This window comes from Bufo gargarizans, chromosome 1, assembly GCF_014858855.1.
Source record: "Bufo gargarizans isolate SCDJY-AF-19 chromosome 1, ASM1485885v1, whole genome shotgun sequence".
Taxonomy (NCBI): domain Eukaryota; kingdom Metazoa; phylum Chordata; class Amphibia; order Anura; family Bufonidae; genus Bufo; species Bufo gargarizans.
The window spans coordinates 482,053,734-482,071,087 of NC_058080.1; the positions used below are offsets into that span (position 1 = coordinate 482,053,734).

Here is a 17,354-nt window from a genome sequence, read left to right on the forward strand (position 1 = left end):
ACGTGCACGCCGCTGCGCATGCTCGATGGTGTCCTTTTTCCTGGCCAGAATAGTACAGAGCCGCGCACGCCGGCTCTGTACTATACTGGACAGGAATAAGCCACCATGGCGCATGCGCGGCAGCGTGCGCGTTCAGTCCAGCGCGCGGCCCAGCCGGGAGAAGACTTCAATCAAGATGAAGCCCGCCCCCAGCCAGAATCCAGGAAGTGAACGGCGCTCTGGTAAGTATGAAAAGGCGAAGTGGGATAACCCCTTTAAATGGATATTAAACAAATATATCCACTTAGGTCCCGCTACGTCCCTACGCGTTTCGCTGTGCCACTCAGACACTAGCTCATCAGGAGACAACAAACAAATGGAAATGTGTCCATTTAATAAAAAAATATATTTGTGTTAACCGCCTCCGGACCGCCTAACGCAGGATCGCGTTCCGGAGGCGGCAGCCCTGCGCACAGTCACGCATATATGCGTCATCTCGCGAGACGTGAGATTTCCTGTGAATGCGCGCACACAGGCGCGCGCGTTCACAGGATCGGAAGGTGATTTTTTTTTTTTTTTTTTTAAACCCTTAACAGGTATATTAGACGCTGTTTTGATAACAGCGTCTAATATACCTGGTCCTCTGGTGGTCTCTTTTGTTTGGATCGACCACCAGAGGACACAGGTAGCTGTGTAAAGTAGCACCAAACACCACTACACTACACTACACCCCCCCTGTCACTTATTAACCCCTTATGAACCCCTGATCACCCCATATAGACTCCCTGATCACACCCCTGTCATTGATCATCCCCCTGTAAGGCTCCATTCAGACATCCGTATAATTTTTACGGATCCACGGATACATGGATCGGATCCGCAAAACACATACGGATGTCTGAATGGAGCCTTACAGGGGGGTGATCGATGACAGGGGGGTGATCACCCCATATAGACTCCCTGATCACCCCCCTGTAAGGCTCCATTCAGACGTCCGTATGTGTTTTGTGGATCCGTAAAAATCATACGGACGTCTGAATGGAGCCTGACAGGGGGGTGATCAGGGAGTCTATATGGGTGATCACCCCCCTGTCATTGATCACCCCCCGTAAGGCTCCATTCAGACATTATTTTTTTTTTTTTTTTTTTTTTTTGGCCCAAGTTAGCGGAAATTTTATTTTTTTTTTATTTTTTTTTTTTTTTTTTTCTTTTTCTTACAAAGTCTCATATTCCACTAACTTGTGTCAAAAAATAAAATCTCACATGAACTCACCATACCCCTCATGGAATCCAAATGCGTAAATTTTTTTAGACATTTATATTCCAGACTTCTTCTCACGCTTTAGGGCCCCTAAAATGCCAGGGCACACATTTGACCCCATTTCGGAAAGAAGACACCCCAAGGTATTCCGTGAGGGGCATATTGAGTCCATGAAAGATTGAAATTTTTGTCTCAAGTTAGCGGAAAGGGAGACTTTGTGAGAAAATACAAAAAAAAAAAAAAGTTCCGCTAACTTGTGCCAAAAAAAATGTGGGGTCACATGTGGGGTATTTATACTGCCCTGGCATTTTAGGGGCCCAAAAGCGTGAGAAGAAGTCTGGGATCCAAATGTCTAAAAATGCCCTCCTTAAAGGAATTTGGGCCACTTTGCGCATCTAGGCTGCAAAAAAGTGTCACACATCTGGTATCGCCGTACTCGGGAGAAGTTGGGCAATGTGTTTTGGGGTGTCATTTTACATATACCCATGCTGGGTGAGATAAATAAAAATTGGAAAAGTTGTCTTTTGCCAAGATATTTATCTTACCCAGCATGGGTATATGTAAAATGACGCCCCAAAACACATTCCCCAACTTCTCCTGAGTACGGCGATACCACATGTGACACTTTTTTGCAGCCTAGGTGGGCAAAGGGGCACACATTCCAAAGAGCACCTTTCGGATTTCACAGGTAATTTTTTACACATTTTGATTTCAAACTACTTACCACACATTAGGGCCCCTAGAATGCCAGGGCAGTATAACTACCCCACAAGTGACCCCATTTTGGAAAGAAGACACCCCAAGGTATTTCGTGATGGGCATAGTAAGTTCATGGAAGTTTTTATTTTTTGTCACAAGTTAGTGGAATATGAGACTTTGTAAGAAAAAAATAAATAAATCATCATTTTCCTTGTGACAAAAAATAAAAAGTTCTATGAACTCACTATGCCCATCAATGAACTCACTATGCCCATCAGTGAATACCTTAGGGTGTCTACTTTCCGAAATGGGGTCATTTGTGGGGGTGTTTGTACTGTCTGGGCATTGTAGAACCTCAGGAAACGTGACAGGTGCTCAGAAAGTCAGAGCTGCTTCAAAAATCGGAAATTCACATTTTTGTACCATAGTTTGTAAACGCTATAACTTTTACCCAAACCATTTTTTTTAAATCAAAGACATGTATAACAATAAATTTAGCGGAAAATGTATATATGGATTGTTTTTTTTTTTTTTTGCAAAAAAATCGTTAAATTTCGATTAATAACAAAGTAAAAATGTCAGCAGCAATGAAATACCACCAAATGAAAGCTCTATTAGTGAGAAGAAAAGGAGGTAAAATTCATTTGGGTGGTAAGTTGTATGACCGAGCAATAAACGGTAAAAGTAGTGTAGTGCAGAAGTGTAAAAAGTGGCCTGGTCATTAAGGGTGTTTCAGCTAGGGGGGTTGAAGTGGTTAAAGAAGGAAATACAGAATAATAAGGTGAGATATAACCACTAAGGAGTTGTCAAATATCTGATAAAGGTATCAGCAGCCTATGATACCCTAATATGACCAAATAAGCCCTATTAGGGGGGCCCCCCCCCCATATGGCGTCCAATAGTGAATAAGTAAGTTTCAGATGTTAATAAACAAATAAACATGTCTCTTGCCTGGCCACTAGGGCCAAATACCTGCGCATATGTAGCATATCAATGTAGGGGTTCTTATGGTAAGATTGCCATCCCAGTACATAGATTCATAATCTCTCAATGCTACTCGGGGCCCCTTGTAGCAAAAAAAGGGGGGGGGGGGGCGCAGCGCTGTAAATAATATGCACGCCGGTCCTTGGTATGGATCGGTGTATGGTATATTAACGCACTTAAAAGGAGGAGGACACGCATCTCACTATTGCATCAGGCTGATGTGGCCTGACGCTATGACTCACACAGCGATGCGTTCTGCTGCTTAGGCTGTCAATACTATGCTGTATAGAAAACAGCAGCAACTTTATTTAAAACAGCAATAGGGATTATTATCTTAGATCAGTGCCATAGTGGTCAAATTCCATTCCTAAAGAGGCACACCTTGCATACCAAAAATAAAAATACATTGGAGAAAGATTGGGCATACAAGGAAACCTATTATATAAGAGAATATATAATTATTGTTTTTTGTATATTTATTATATCTATACATAGATATTCCGGGCAGAATATTATACAATACCCTATTGTTAAAGGGGGAGTCATTTCACGCTATACAGGGAGTGCAGAATTATTAGGCAAATTAGTATTTTGACCACATCATCCTCTTTATGCATGTTGTCTTACTCAAAGCTGTATAGGCTCGAAAGCCTACTACCAATTAAGCATATTAGGTGATGTGCATCTCTGTAATGAGAAGGGGTGTGGTCTAATGACATCAACACCCTATATCAGGTGTGCATAATTATTAGGCAACTTCCTTTCCTTTGGCAAAATGGGTCAAAAGAAGGACTTGACAGGCTCAGAAAAGTAAAAAATAGTGAGATATCTTGCAGAGGGATGCAGCACTCTAAAAATTGCAAAGCTTCTGAAGCGTGATCATCGAACAATCAAGCGTTTCATTCAAAATAGTCAACAGGGTCGCAAGAAGCGTGTGGAAAAACCAAGGCGCAAAATAACTGCCCATGAACTGAGAAAAGTCAAGCGTGCAGCTGCCAAGATGCCACTTGCCACCAGTTTGGCCATATTTCAGAGCTGCAACATCACTGGAGTGCCCAAAAGCACAAGGTGTGCAATACTCAGACATGGCCAAGGTAAGAAAGGCTGAAAGACGACCACCACTGAACAAGACACACAAGCTGAAACGTCAAGACTGGGCCAAGAAATATCTCAAGACTGATTTTTCAAAGGTTTTATGGACTGATGAAATGAGAGTGAGTCTTGATGGGCCAGATGGATGGGCCCGTGGCTGGATTGGTAAAGGGCAGAGAGCTCCAGTCCTACTCAGACGCCAGCAAGGTGGAGGTGGAGTACTGGTTTGGGCTGGTATCATCAAAGATGAGCTTGTGGGGCCTTTTCGGGTTGAGGATGGAGTCAAGCTCAATGCCCAGTCCTACTGCCAGTTTCTGGAAGACACCTTCTTCAAGCAGTGGTACAGGAAGAAGTCTGCATCCTTCAAGAAAAACATGATTTTCATGCAGGACAATGCTCCATCACACGCGTCCAAGTACTCCACAGCGTGGCTGGCAAGAAAGGGTATAAAAGAAGAAAATCTAATGACATGGCCTCCTTGTTCACCTGATCTGAACCCCATTGAGAACCAGTGGTCCATCATCAAATGTGAGATTTACAAGGACGGAAAACAGTACACCTCTCTGAACAGTGTCTGGGAGGCTGTGGTTGCTGCTGCACGCAATGTTGATGGTGAACAGATCAAAACACTGACAGAATCCATGGATGGCAGGCTTTTGAGTGTCCTTGCAAAGAAAGGTGGCTATATTGGTCACTGATTTGTTTTTGAATGTCAGAAATGTATATTTGTGAATGTTGAGATGTTATATTGGTTTCACTGGTAAAAATAAATAATTGAAATGGGTATATATTTGTTTTTTGTTAAGTTGCCTAATAATTATGTACAGTAATAGTCACCTGCACACACAGATATCCCCCTAAAATAGCTAAAACTAAAAACAAACTAAAAACTACTTCCAAAAATATTCAGCTTTGATATTAATGAGTTTTTTGGGTTCATTGAGAACATGGTTATTGTTCAATAATAAAATTAATCCTCAAAAATACAACTTGCCTAATAATTCTGCACTCCCTGTATATCTGAATCCATGCTAAATAAGGATTGGGGCAGAAAACCTACCCCATCCTACATGCACAAATAAAGGGTCAACTGATAGGGGAGCACTAAGGGGACCCCATATTATGTGTAGCATATATGGACTAGTTTTAAGTGAAGCATGTAAAGTCAATATTCTCATTTATTCCTGTGGGTGAGACTGTATTTAATCGGTATATCCACTGCGATTCCTTATGTTTTAATATCTGATCAGAATTTCCTCCCCTGATTGATGTGCAAACAACTTTAATCATAAAGGAGATACCAGCAAAATCTCCATTATGTTGTAACTGAATGTCTCACAATCTGTTTCTCGTTTATTTCTAATATCCCCGAGGTGTTCCAAAATTCATATTTTAAACTCCCTACATGTTTTGCCCACATTGACACTGCATCAAATATCACACCTAGTATTGCAATTTGCAAAATTCCAGGCACGATACACTTTAGTTCCTGAGCTGTCCCTGAAAACCTCACCAACTCTAATAAATTCCTCCAAAGTAGAGCAGTTTCGCCGAGTTCTTAAAAACTGACCCTTGGGGATGCCCCTCCTAAGGCTGAGTTCACACGGGTGAGATTTCTGCGCGGGTGCAATGCGGGAGGTGAACGCATTGCACCCGCACTGAATCTGAACCCATTCATTTCTATGGGGCTGTGCACATGAGCTGTGATTTTCACGCATTACTTATGCATTGCGTGAAAATAGCAGCATGCTCTATATTGTGCGTTTGTTTATAACGCAACGCAGTCCTCATAGAAGTGAATTCGGCTGAGTGAAAATCGCAAGCATCCGCAAGCAAGTGCGGATGTGGTGCGATTTTCACGCATGGTTGCTAGGTGATAGTCTATTCACTGTATTATTTTCCCTTATAACATGGTTATAAGGGAAAATAGCATTCTGAATACAGAATGCATAGTAGGTGATCAATTGAGGGTTAAAATAAAATTAAAAAAATTAACTCCCCTTCTCCTCTTGATCGCGTAGTTCCCGGTCTCTTCTGATGAGCTGTCGGCTAAAGGACCTTTGGTGACGTCAGATCACATGCTCCAATCACATGGTCCATCACCACGGTGATGGACCATGTGATTGGAGCATGTGATCTGACGTCACCAAAGGTCCTTTAGCTGACAGCTCATCAGAAGAGACCGGGAACTACGCGATCAAGAGAAGGCGAGTTAATTTTTTAAAATAAAATAAATAAATTTTAACCCTCAATTGATCACCTACTATGCATTCTGTATTCAGAATGCTATTATTTTCCCTTATAACCATGTTATAAGGGAAAATAATACAATCTACACTACAACTAACCCAAACCTGAACTTCTGTGAAGAAGTTTGGGTCTGGGTGCCACAGTCGGTTTTTTTATCGCGCGAGTGCAAAACGCATTGCACCCGCGCGATAAAAACTGAACATCGGAACGCAATCGCAGTCAAAACTGACTGCAATTGCGTACCTAATCGCGCGGGTTTGCCGCAGTACACCGGGACGCATCCGGACACGCCCGTGTGAACCCAGCCTAAGGGGTTTAGGATGGAAACTTTCCCACCTCAATAAACTGTTAGTTGCAGTTTGTTTACGGTGACGAGTGATCCTTAAAAGCTCTGAACCTGGACATACCTCCATTTTCACCCCGGCAGCCCCACCGACTTGAGCATCGAAGCAGTTCATGCTCCGATGCTCTCCTTTGCCCTGCGCTAAATCATGCAGGGCAAAGGCATTTTTTGGAGATCCAGTGACGTACCGGGCTCTCCGTGGGGCTGCCAGGAAGCCCGGTGAGGTCACCGGCACTGATGGGGGGATTTAGCACTGCCCTAGCCAGTAAAACAGCTAGGGCAGCCCTAAAGCCATTCTGATTTGTACTGCTTAGTTGGATCATGTTTCAGTACCTCATAGTTAGTCTGATCTGATAGAAGAGCCATGCACATATTCCTATACTGCTGATAATTGAGGATAACAGTATTTCCCCCCTTTTATCAGAGGGTTTAATTATCAAGTTGTTATTCCCGCCTAGATTTTTAAGGCCTTCCATTTCCTCATATGTATAGTTTTTGTGCATGGGTATCTTTGTCAGATTACAGAGGTCTCTAATAACCAAGTTCAAAAATAGCTCTATATGTGATTCTCCATGCTTGGGTGGGTTTTTGGTACTCTTATTGCTGAGGTTTGTAAATGGTCCCTCTCCTCTTGGTTTCTCGTTATCATTAAGGAGTTCCATAAGATCATTAAAACCTGGAAGGTCCATCAGATCTAATCCCATTTCAGCACATCTCTGTATCGGTCTGTGCTTCCGTTCCGCAAAAAGATAGAACATGTCCCATGTTTTTGCGGAACGGCAGGATCGCGGTCCCATTAAAGTGAATTGGTCTGCGTTTCGTTGCGGCTGCCCCACGGTGGGTGTTGGCTATGGTGCGGGCCGAAATGCACCAGGGGGCGCACACGTTCATATGCAAGAGGCCTAATGCATAGGGATTTTGTTGAATAGTTTGGCCTAAAAAAGTTGAATTCTCTGTTTGATTCTGAGTGGGTGATGGTGCAGATGATGACAATAAACAATCCTCTCTCAAATGATCTGTTTGAGGAGGAAGATCCCTTACGTTTCTCATCCTGTTCGGTTGTTCCCATTGTCTCTGGGATTGAGTGTATGGGTATTGATTTCCCCTTAGAATTAGAAGTAGGTTGGTTGATGGTTGGACACAGCCATACACATTTTAGTCCATATTGGCAATTATAGTTGATTAAACGTCGGGTGACGGACGAAACATCTTTTTGGCAATGTTCTTTCAAAGAAAGAACTTTCATCCTCTAACAATATTTCTGGTAAAGAAAAATCTTTAATCTATCATTCGAAAGTATTAAATACAGCCAACTTTTCTGTCAATATTGGCCTGTCATCTCTTGGCTAAAACATTTGCTCATAGTTAAAGGGGTTCTACAGTTTGTTTAAACTGATCTATCCTCCTAGATCATCAGCATCTGACTGGCGGGGGTCCGACACCCGGGACCCCCGCCGATCAGCTGTTTGAGAAGGCAGCGGCGGTCAGGCAGCGCCGCGGCCTTCTCACGGTTTACCGCTGGCCCAGTGACGTCACGACTAGTATCAACTAGCGTGGGCGGGGCTAAGCTCCATGCAAGTGAACAGAGCTTAGCCGTGCCCAGGCAAGTTAATACTAGTCGTGACGTCACTGGGCCTGCGGTAAACAGCGAGAAGGCCGAGGCACTACTGCCAGCGCTGCTGCCTTCTCAAACAGCTGATCCGTGGGGGTCCTGGGTGTCGGACCCCCGCCGATCAGATGCTGATGATCTATCTAGGAGGATAAATCATCAGTTAAAACAAACTGCAGACCCCCTTTAAATTTCACCCAAAGAACTATTTGTTTGGGTTGAAATCGTCCATTTTGATCAACTTTAGACTGTGTGGCCACCTTTTAGTCTTTGACTACATGAGTTGCGACATGCTGACATAATTTATATTTTGTTTTCCAGATGATGCAGAATAATCCACTCTTTGCAGGGAATCCTCAGCTTCAAGATCAGATGCGACAACAGATGCCCATTTTTCTTCAGCAGGTATGTTTAATGGATCACCACATAACACGTCCATGTTGAAAGGCAGTGAAGCATTGAGCTTACCCATTTGGTGGTCAGTTTCCTCCAACCAGACTTTTTAGAGCGGACGCAGCACCGTTGTAACTGAATTTTTCCACAGCATCCGTTCATAAAGCTTTGACAGTTTGGACAATCTGGGTAAGTTCACAGGGGACTTGTACAGTGCAGATTTGTGTGTGGTAAATCCACCGTATATTACTGTTCCAGCAAAGTGGATGAAATGTTATCCACACGCTGCTAACCAAATCTGGATTTTTAAATCTTGGCATGTCACTTCATGCTGCAGATTTTACCCTTTGCAATGCATAGGATGAAATCCATGGCAGATCTTCAGCAGAATCCTCTTATATCTCATTGCCCTGGCAATGCTTCCATTGGGTGCACTTGGTTCATTAAGTCAGCTGTGTTTGTGCACCTGTTAGAGACGTGGCCTAATATAGTGCTTGCCAGGATTATGCTGCTAACATAATACACTGTAATACAGAAGTATTGCAGTGTATTATATCACTGATCAGATGATCACTTGTCCAAGTCCCGAGAATGGCGTATATTTTTTTTATTTAATTTTTTTGTCACCTCCTCTAAGAAAATGGACTAGTCATCAAAACCAATGAAAAAATTGATGTATGGGAGAGGATTAAAATTAGTTAAAAACTTTAACTGAATGTCTCTGTCCACCTTTGCAACCATTTTGCACCTAAAGGAAACCGTAAAATAACCTATATATTCCTGCCATTATGATTTTCCATCTATTATCTACATTTTGCTAACCAACCAAACATGCATTAGGAAAATATAGGAAACTGCTAGATGTGACTACGCTCAGGCTTTGTTTGTAGTCTTATATCACAGAGACACACACAACTGCAACGGAAGTGTCATAAACTATAGGAAATAGTTCAAAGAGTTTTCTGGGGCTTAAATATTAAAAACCTATCCTCAGGATAGGTCACCCATATGGGATCAGTGGGGTCGATTTCCATGTCATCAGCTGCTTTAACCTCCTCAGGACCGCCGTACGCAGGATTGCGTCCTGCCGGCGGCCCTGCTCTTCTGGGTGGACGCATATACGCGTCCTCCCGCGAGAGCCGAGATTTCCTGTGAACGCGCGCGCACAGGAACGGAAGGTAAGCGAGTGGATCTGCAGCCTGCCAGCGGCGATCGCTCGCTGGCAGGCTGGAGATCCGAATTTTTTAACCCCTAACAGGTATATTAGACGCTGTTTTCATAACAGCGTCTAATATACCTCCTACCTGGTCCTCTGGTGGTCCCTTTTGTTAGGATCGACCACCAGAGGACTCAGGTAGGTCAGTACGGTCGCACCAAACACCACACTACACTACACCCCCCCCGTCACTTATTAACCCCTGATCACCCATGATCACCCCATATAAACTCCCTGATCACCCCCCTGTCATTGATCACCGCCCTGTCATTGATCACCCCCCTGTCAGGCTCCGTTCAGACGTCCGCATGATTTTTACGGATCCACGGATACATGGATCGGATCTGTAAAAAGCATACGGACGTCTGAATGGAGCCTTACAGGGGGGTGATCAATGACAGGCGGGTGATCACCCATATACACTCCCTGATCACCCCCTGTCATTGATCACCCCCCTGTCATTGATCACTCCCCTGTAAGGCTCCATTCAGACGTCCGCATGATTTTTACGGATCCATGGATACATGGATCGGATCCACAAAACACATGCGGACGTCTGAATGGAGCCTTACAGGGGGTGATCAATGACAGGCGGGTGATCACCCATATACACTCCCTGATCACCCACCTGTCATTGATAACCCCCCTGTAAGGCTCCATTCACACGTCCGCATGCGTTTTGTGGATCCGATCCATGTATCCATGGATCCGTAAAAAATCATGCGGATGTCTGAATGGAGCCTTACAGGGGGGGTGATCAATGACAGGGGGGTGATCAGGGAGTCTATATGATTGATCACCCCCCCTGTCATTGATCACCCCCCCCTGTCATTGATCACCCCCCCCTGGTAAGGCTCCATTCAGACATTTTTTTTGGCACAAGTTAGCGGAAATTTTTTGTTTTTTGTTTTTTCTTACTAAGTCTCATATTCCACTAACTTGTGTCAAAAAATAAAATCTCACATGGACGCACCATACCCCTCACGGAATCCAAATGCGTAAACATTTTTAGACATTTATATTCCAGACTTCTTCTCACGCTTTAGGGCCCCTAAAAAGCCAGGGCAGTATAAATACCCCACATGTGACCCCATTTCGGAAAGAAGACACCCCAAGGTATTCCGTGAGGGGCATATTGAGTCCATGAAAGATTGAAATTTTTGTCCTAAGTTAGCGGAAAGTGAGACTTTGTGAGAAAAAAACAAAAAAAATCAATATCCGCTAACTTATGCAAAAAAAAAAAAATTCTAGGAACTCGCCATGCCCCTCATTGAATACCTTGGGGTGTCTTCTTTCCAAAGTGGGGTCACATGTGGGGTATTTATACTGCCCTGGCTTTTTAGGGGCCCGAAAGTGTGAGAAGAAGTCTGGGATCCAAATGTCTAAAAATGCCCTCCTAAAAGGAATTTGGGCCCCTTTGCGCATCTAGGCTGCAAAAAAGTGTCACACATGTGGTATCGCCGTACTCGGGAGAAGTTGGGGAATGTGTTTTGGGGTGTCATTTTACATATACCCATGCTGGGTGAGAAAAATATCTTGGTCAAATGCCAACTTTGTATAAAAAAATGGGAAAAGTTGTCTTTTGCCAAGATATTTCTCTCACCCAGCATGGGTATATGTAAAATGACACCCCAAAACACATTGCCCAACTTCTCCTGAGTACGGCGATACCACATGTGTGACACTTTTTTTGCAGCCAAGGTGGGCAAAGGGGCACATATTCCAAAGTGCACCTTTCGGATTTCGCAGGCCATTTTTTACACATTTTGATTGCAAGGTACTTCTTACACATTTGGGCCCCTAAATTGCCAGGGCAGTATAACTACGCCACAAGTGACCCCATTTTGGAAAGAAGACACCCCAAGGTATTCCGTGAGGGGCACGGCGAGTTCCTAGAATTTTTTATTTTTTGTCACAAGTTAGCGGAAAATGATGATTTTTTCTTTTTTTTTCTTTTTTCCTTACAAAGTCTCATATTCCACTAACTTGCGACAAAAAATAAAAAATTCTAGGAACTCGCCATGCCCCTCACGGAATACCTTGGGGTGTCTTCTTTCCAAAATGGGGTCACTTGTGGCGTAGTTATACTGCCCTGGCAATTTAGGGGCCCAAATGTGTGAAGAACCTTGCAATCAAAATGTGTAAAAAATGGCCTGCAAAATCTGAAAGGTGCACTTTGGAATATGTGCCCCTTTGCCCACCTTGGCAGCAAAAAAGTGTGACACATCTGGTATCGCCGTACTCAGGAGAAGTTGGGGAATGTGTTTTGGGGTGTCATTTTACATATACCCATGCTGGGTGAGAGAAATATCTTGGCAAAAGACAACTTTTCCCATTTTTTTATACAAAGTTGGCATTTGACCAAGATATTTTTCTCACCCAGCATGGGTATATGTAAAATGACACCCCAAAACACATTCCCCAACTTCTCCTGAGTACGGCGATACCAGATGTGTCACACTTTTTTGCTGCCAAGGTGGGCAAAGGGGCACATATTCCAAAGTGCACCTTTTGGATTTCACCGGTCATTTTTTACACATTTTGATTGCAAAGTTCTTCTCACACATTTGGGCCCCTAAATTGCCAGGGCAGTATAACTACCCCACAAGTGACCCCATTTTGGAAAGAAGACACCCCAAGGTATTCCGTGAGGGGCATGGCAAGTTTTTAGAATTTTTTATTTTTTGTCGCAAGTTAGTGGAATATGAGACTTTGTAAGAAAAAATAAAAAAAATAAAATCATCATCATTTTCCGCTAACTTGTGACAAAAAATAAAAAGTTCTATGAACTCACTATGCCCATCAGCGAATACCTTAGGGTGTCTACTTTCCGAAATGGGGTCATTTGTGGGGTTTTCTACTGTTTGGGCATTGTAGAACCTCAGGAAACATGACAGGTGCTCAAAGTCAGAGCTGTTTCAAAAAGCGGAAATTCACATTTTTGTACCATAGTTTGTAAACGCTATAACTTTTACCCAAACCATTTTTTTTTTTTGCCCAAACATTTTTTTTTTATCAAAGACATGTAGAACAATAAATTTGGCGAAAAATGTATATATGGATGTCGTTTTTTTTTGCAAAATTTTACAGCTGAAAGTGAAAAATGTCATTTTTTTGCAAAAAAAATCGTTACATTTTGATTAATAACAAAAAAAGTAAAAATGTCAGCAGCAATGAAATACCACCAAATGAAAGCTCTATTAGTGAGAAGAAAAGGAGGTAAAATTCATTTGGGTGGTAAGTTGCATGACCGAGCGATAAACGGTGAAAGAGTGTAGTGCCGAAGTGTAAAAAGTGCTCTGGTCATGAAGGGGGTTTCACCTAGCGGGGCTGAAGTGGTTAAGGAGCTAGTGCTGCCTCTTTTTTGTCCTGTGACCTTACATGGTCTTTGTGCAGGCAAGTCCCATTCAAGTAAATGGGATTGAGCTGCAATAACAAGTACAGCTACTATACATTGTACAGCGCAGTGCTTGGTATATACTAAGGAGAATGCGCAGCACTGTCCAAGCGCAGTGGCCCCTTCAAACGGCTTATAGGCGTGTTCTCGGGAGTGCTCTATCAGATATTGATGACACATCCTGAGGAGAGATCCTCACAATTTCATTCGCGGAAACCCACTTTAATCAAGACTGTTTGCAATGTTGCTTCAATTGTCAGTTTGGGTGCATTTAAGCAATAAAAATTTGGCCATGATAGTGAACATGACCTCATTTATTTTTATTTTTTCCAAATAGATTTCTATGCGTTTATATATACATACATACATTTGGCCGCTGCAGTCATCTTAAATTATATGCTTGATATTTAGCTTGTAGTCTGTCATTGGTTCCCTCTTTCTTTTTCCTTCTAGATGCAAAATCCTGATACATTATCCGCTATGTCAAACCCCAGAGCAATGCAAGCGTTAATGCAGATCCAGCAGGGGTTGCAGACTCTGGCTAGAGAAGCTCCTTCACTCGTTCCAGGGTAAGTTACACCTATACTCCTTAGGGCAGACACAGACAAGCGAGTTCAATGTGAGAAACTCGCAGCTTGGGGGATTGAGTTCCTGTTCTGACCTCTGCTCCTCTGACGGTATCGTACGGCATTATAATGATTTATAATGCTGTGGGACCCTGTCGGACCTAGAATCTATGGAATTACACGACTGCATTATGTGAGACGTGGGCTGTATAACGGCCAGTAACATATTGCAGACATGTCAAAGAACTCTTCTGTAGCTTACGTCGACATTTATTGCATTACATGTTGGTTTCAGTCTATTCCCCCTCTGGTGTCAGATGCGCCACAATTATTACTATGTACATGTCTCTAAAAAGCGCCAGAACAGAAATCTACAGAAAAGTAGCTGGTATACATTATACCTGAAATCTATGCTTGTTTCCTGGCCTAGATTTATAATGAATATGTTGAACCAGCTATGCAGGGCCCCGCACCACCAACTTTTTTAGAATAGTAGTAAGTGGGCCGCAAACGCCTAAAAAAAAAAAAAAAAAAAAAAAAAAAAAAATTTCATTACATTTAACGCAAGTAGGGTGTGTGCCAAAGTTTGTGACTTTTATCAACCCCCAGAAAACTGGTGTCAGAAAGTCTCTAAAAGACTTCAAAAATTGTTTTTGTTTTTTCTTTTTTCCTTGTAACATCTAGGAGTGGTGGCCTTGGTGGTATTGGAGGCACTGCCAACCCAAATCCTGCACCAGTGGCCACTCCAGTGTCAACTGAGAACACAAGTCCAATATCTGGAATATCTGAACCAGGTCACCAGCAGTTTGTACAGCAAATGCTACAGGCCCTTTCTGGTTCTAATACTCAGGTAATATGTACAAGTGCTTCATAGTTAATTGTTTATACAAATGTCCGTGGGAGTCCACCACAAGTTTGATTACAGTGAGGCTGCATACCGCAGGTGATGTGGCCAGACCCCTGCACTATTGTGCCCTGCTACGATGCCAGAGAGAACAGGTTGGATTATTGTTGTGTTTTTGTGAATGATAGGGGACCTTGATACGTGATTTGCTTTATTGGCTTCATATGTTTTGGTTGTTAGTAATGTTTTATTCCTTTAATAAATCTATAGGAAACCCTTTTATATAATGGGAGAAGATCAAGAACGACTTGCGGCTATAATAACTTTTTTTTATTTTTTTTTCTCCTCGCAGCTTCAGAATCCAGAAGTGAGATTCCAACAGCAGCTGGACCAGCTCAGTGCAATGGGATTCCTAAACAGAGAAGCAAATTTACAGGCTTTAATAGCAACTGGAGGAGACATCAATGCAGCTATTGAACGACTACTGGGATCCCAACCATCATAGCGACCATTCCCAGCACAGAAAAAGTGTAATTTATTTTTGATAATGTCCCGATAAAACACCGGCTTTATTTCAGTTTGACTCTTGGAATTCATTGTCCTTACAAACTAATGAATCATTTACGTTTGGATGAAGTGCAGTAGTTATCTGAACCGTGGGAATCCAAGCTTTTTTATTTGAACATGTTGCATGCATCACAGGCCACCCTATGCTTTCTTGCTTGTGATATATATTTTTTTTTTTGTCCCCCCCCCCCCCCCCCCCCCACCACCTTTCTTTTTGTTTTCTGTATCCATGCAGTTAGTAAACAGGCTTCAATTAACTGTTTCTTCTGTCGAGAGGTATCTGCTTTCAAATTGTAGCCTTTGGTAGTAATTTATATAGAATACAAAGAATCTATACCGAAGTTAAAAAGAATAAGGTTATAATTAGTGATCCAATATCGCTCTCGTGACTTCAGCATGTATTTTCGCTAGCATTACGCTGTATGATTCATACTGCTTGGTTTTCATTTATCATTATCCTTTTTCTCGGCCTCTTTTACTTAACATTATCATTTTTCTGCAATATGTTTAAAATAGTCAGGACTGTGCACCCACACACAGATAAGGTAATCCATTGTATTTAGTAAATTGTGAAGTTGCAAGTGTGTCAAAAAGAGCTGTCGAGGTGAAAGACACTGTAACAGCAGTGTGACCATGGACATAGAATGTAGATTTTCGTAGATACATTGTAGAGGAGAATGCATGGGTCTTTGCTGATAGCAAGGCCTTTTTGTGGTGGCTTCTATTCTTTAATATCAAGTCAAGCCAAAATTTAAAGAAGCACTCTGGGATTTTATTTCTTTGCTTATATAGGGCTGGATGGGTCATTATCAAAGAATAAGATAGACGATGTATGCCTTGATATACCCTATTTGATGTGTAATTTGTGGGCTGTTTGCCATCTTGATTCATTCTCCCCTCCTAATAAATCCTACATTTCTAACCATGCCTGACTTTGCAGTTTCACTGCACTGCTCTGTCTACTATGAGGGCAGCCATAACAGTGGCTTAATGACACAGCTGCTGTCCCCTTACACTGCAGGGTCTCAATGTTCTCTAATGTGATGCAGTTTGAGCCTCTCTGCCCTGTCAGATCTCTAATCTGTCAGCTCTTTTATGTAGGAGGCAGAAAGACCAGTGTGAAGCTACATATCACAGAACTATACTGGAGAGTCGGCAAACACAGACCGTACAGGCGGTGTGAGTCTGGAGGTTTACATCTCTGCAGCTAATCATCATATACATTTACCTACTATATATCTCCACTCCTGTTTTTTTTTAGATGGGGAGACATTTTATCTGTTAGAGAATACAGAGGAACATGGAGAGGTGCGGGGCTGAGAGCTGCCAGGAGGGATTTAATTGGTGGAGATGACAGCCTCACGGGAGAGACAGACTTCCTGTTTATACATTAGATCAAAGTGTCAGACTTGATCACAGGACCAGGTTCTGATAATGGATGCAACTGAGTTAGGAGTTAACAAATAACGCTGCTAGAATACTGTTGGTGAGTTACTAATATATGTAAAATAAAAAAATCCCGGAGTGCTTCTTTAACTCACAATCCTACCAGGCCCTGCTTGTAACACGGGTTTGTGCTGACACAGCAGGTAGCACCATAGTCCGGTTTCATGCGACTTGATTTCAGGATGTGAGAAAGTGTCATGTGCTCTAATAATTTTTAACCACATTGTACAAACAGATTCTCCTGCGTTTTTATCAGTAGTTCTCTCCTGTGCACAGGTAATAAATAAATGCCAACTAGCCTGTTTCTTGGTTACGTTTCATTTTCCACCTCACTTGAGACATTTCATATTGCAACAATACAAATAGGTGCAAAAAGTTTCTGTTCTTTGAACCATTGTGACCTTGGGGTGCTGCATTCTGTTGGATCCTAAAAAAAAAAAACTGCATGAAACTTTTTTTTTTTTTTTTTATCGCGTGACCTGTGCGCACAACATTCCATGAAGGCCATAAAGAGCTGCACAGCATCAGTACGCTGTTTTACAGGCTCTGTTGGCTGAGGAGTGGAAAAAATGGATCATCCCATAATTTTCATAGAATTTGGAGGTGTAATATGGCTGTGTGCATGAGCCCTAAACTCCAAAGATTTATGATGTGGTTGCAGCATAAGGGCGAAGTCTACAGGAAATCCATTAGAGGTTATTTACAAAA

The 17,354-nt window shown here is 42.5% G+C and overlaps 1 protein-coding gene across 2 annotated transcripts in view; it reads left to right on the forward strand.

The window, feature by feature from the left end:
- Positions 1-16,943, forward strand: part of UBQLN1 (ubiquilin 1) — a 40,193-nt gene extending 23,250 nt beyond the window's left edge. For both annotated transcript variants that reach the window (XM_044273771.1, XM_044273765.1), the window contains exons 8-11: positions 8,539-8,622; positions 13,677-13,792; positions 14,474-14,639; positions 14,986-16,943. In XM_044273771.1, coding sequence (XP_044129706.1) covers positions 8,539-8,622; positions 13,677-13,792; positions 14,474-14,639; positions 14,986-15,138 — 519 coding nt within the window. In that variant the 3' untranslated portion in view covers positions 15,139-16,943. The remainder of the gene's footprint in view (positions 1-8,538; positions 8,623-13,676; positions 13,793-14,473; positions 14,640-14,985) is intronic.
- Positions 16,944-17,354: the final 411 nt, after the last annotated feature.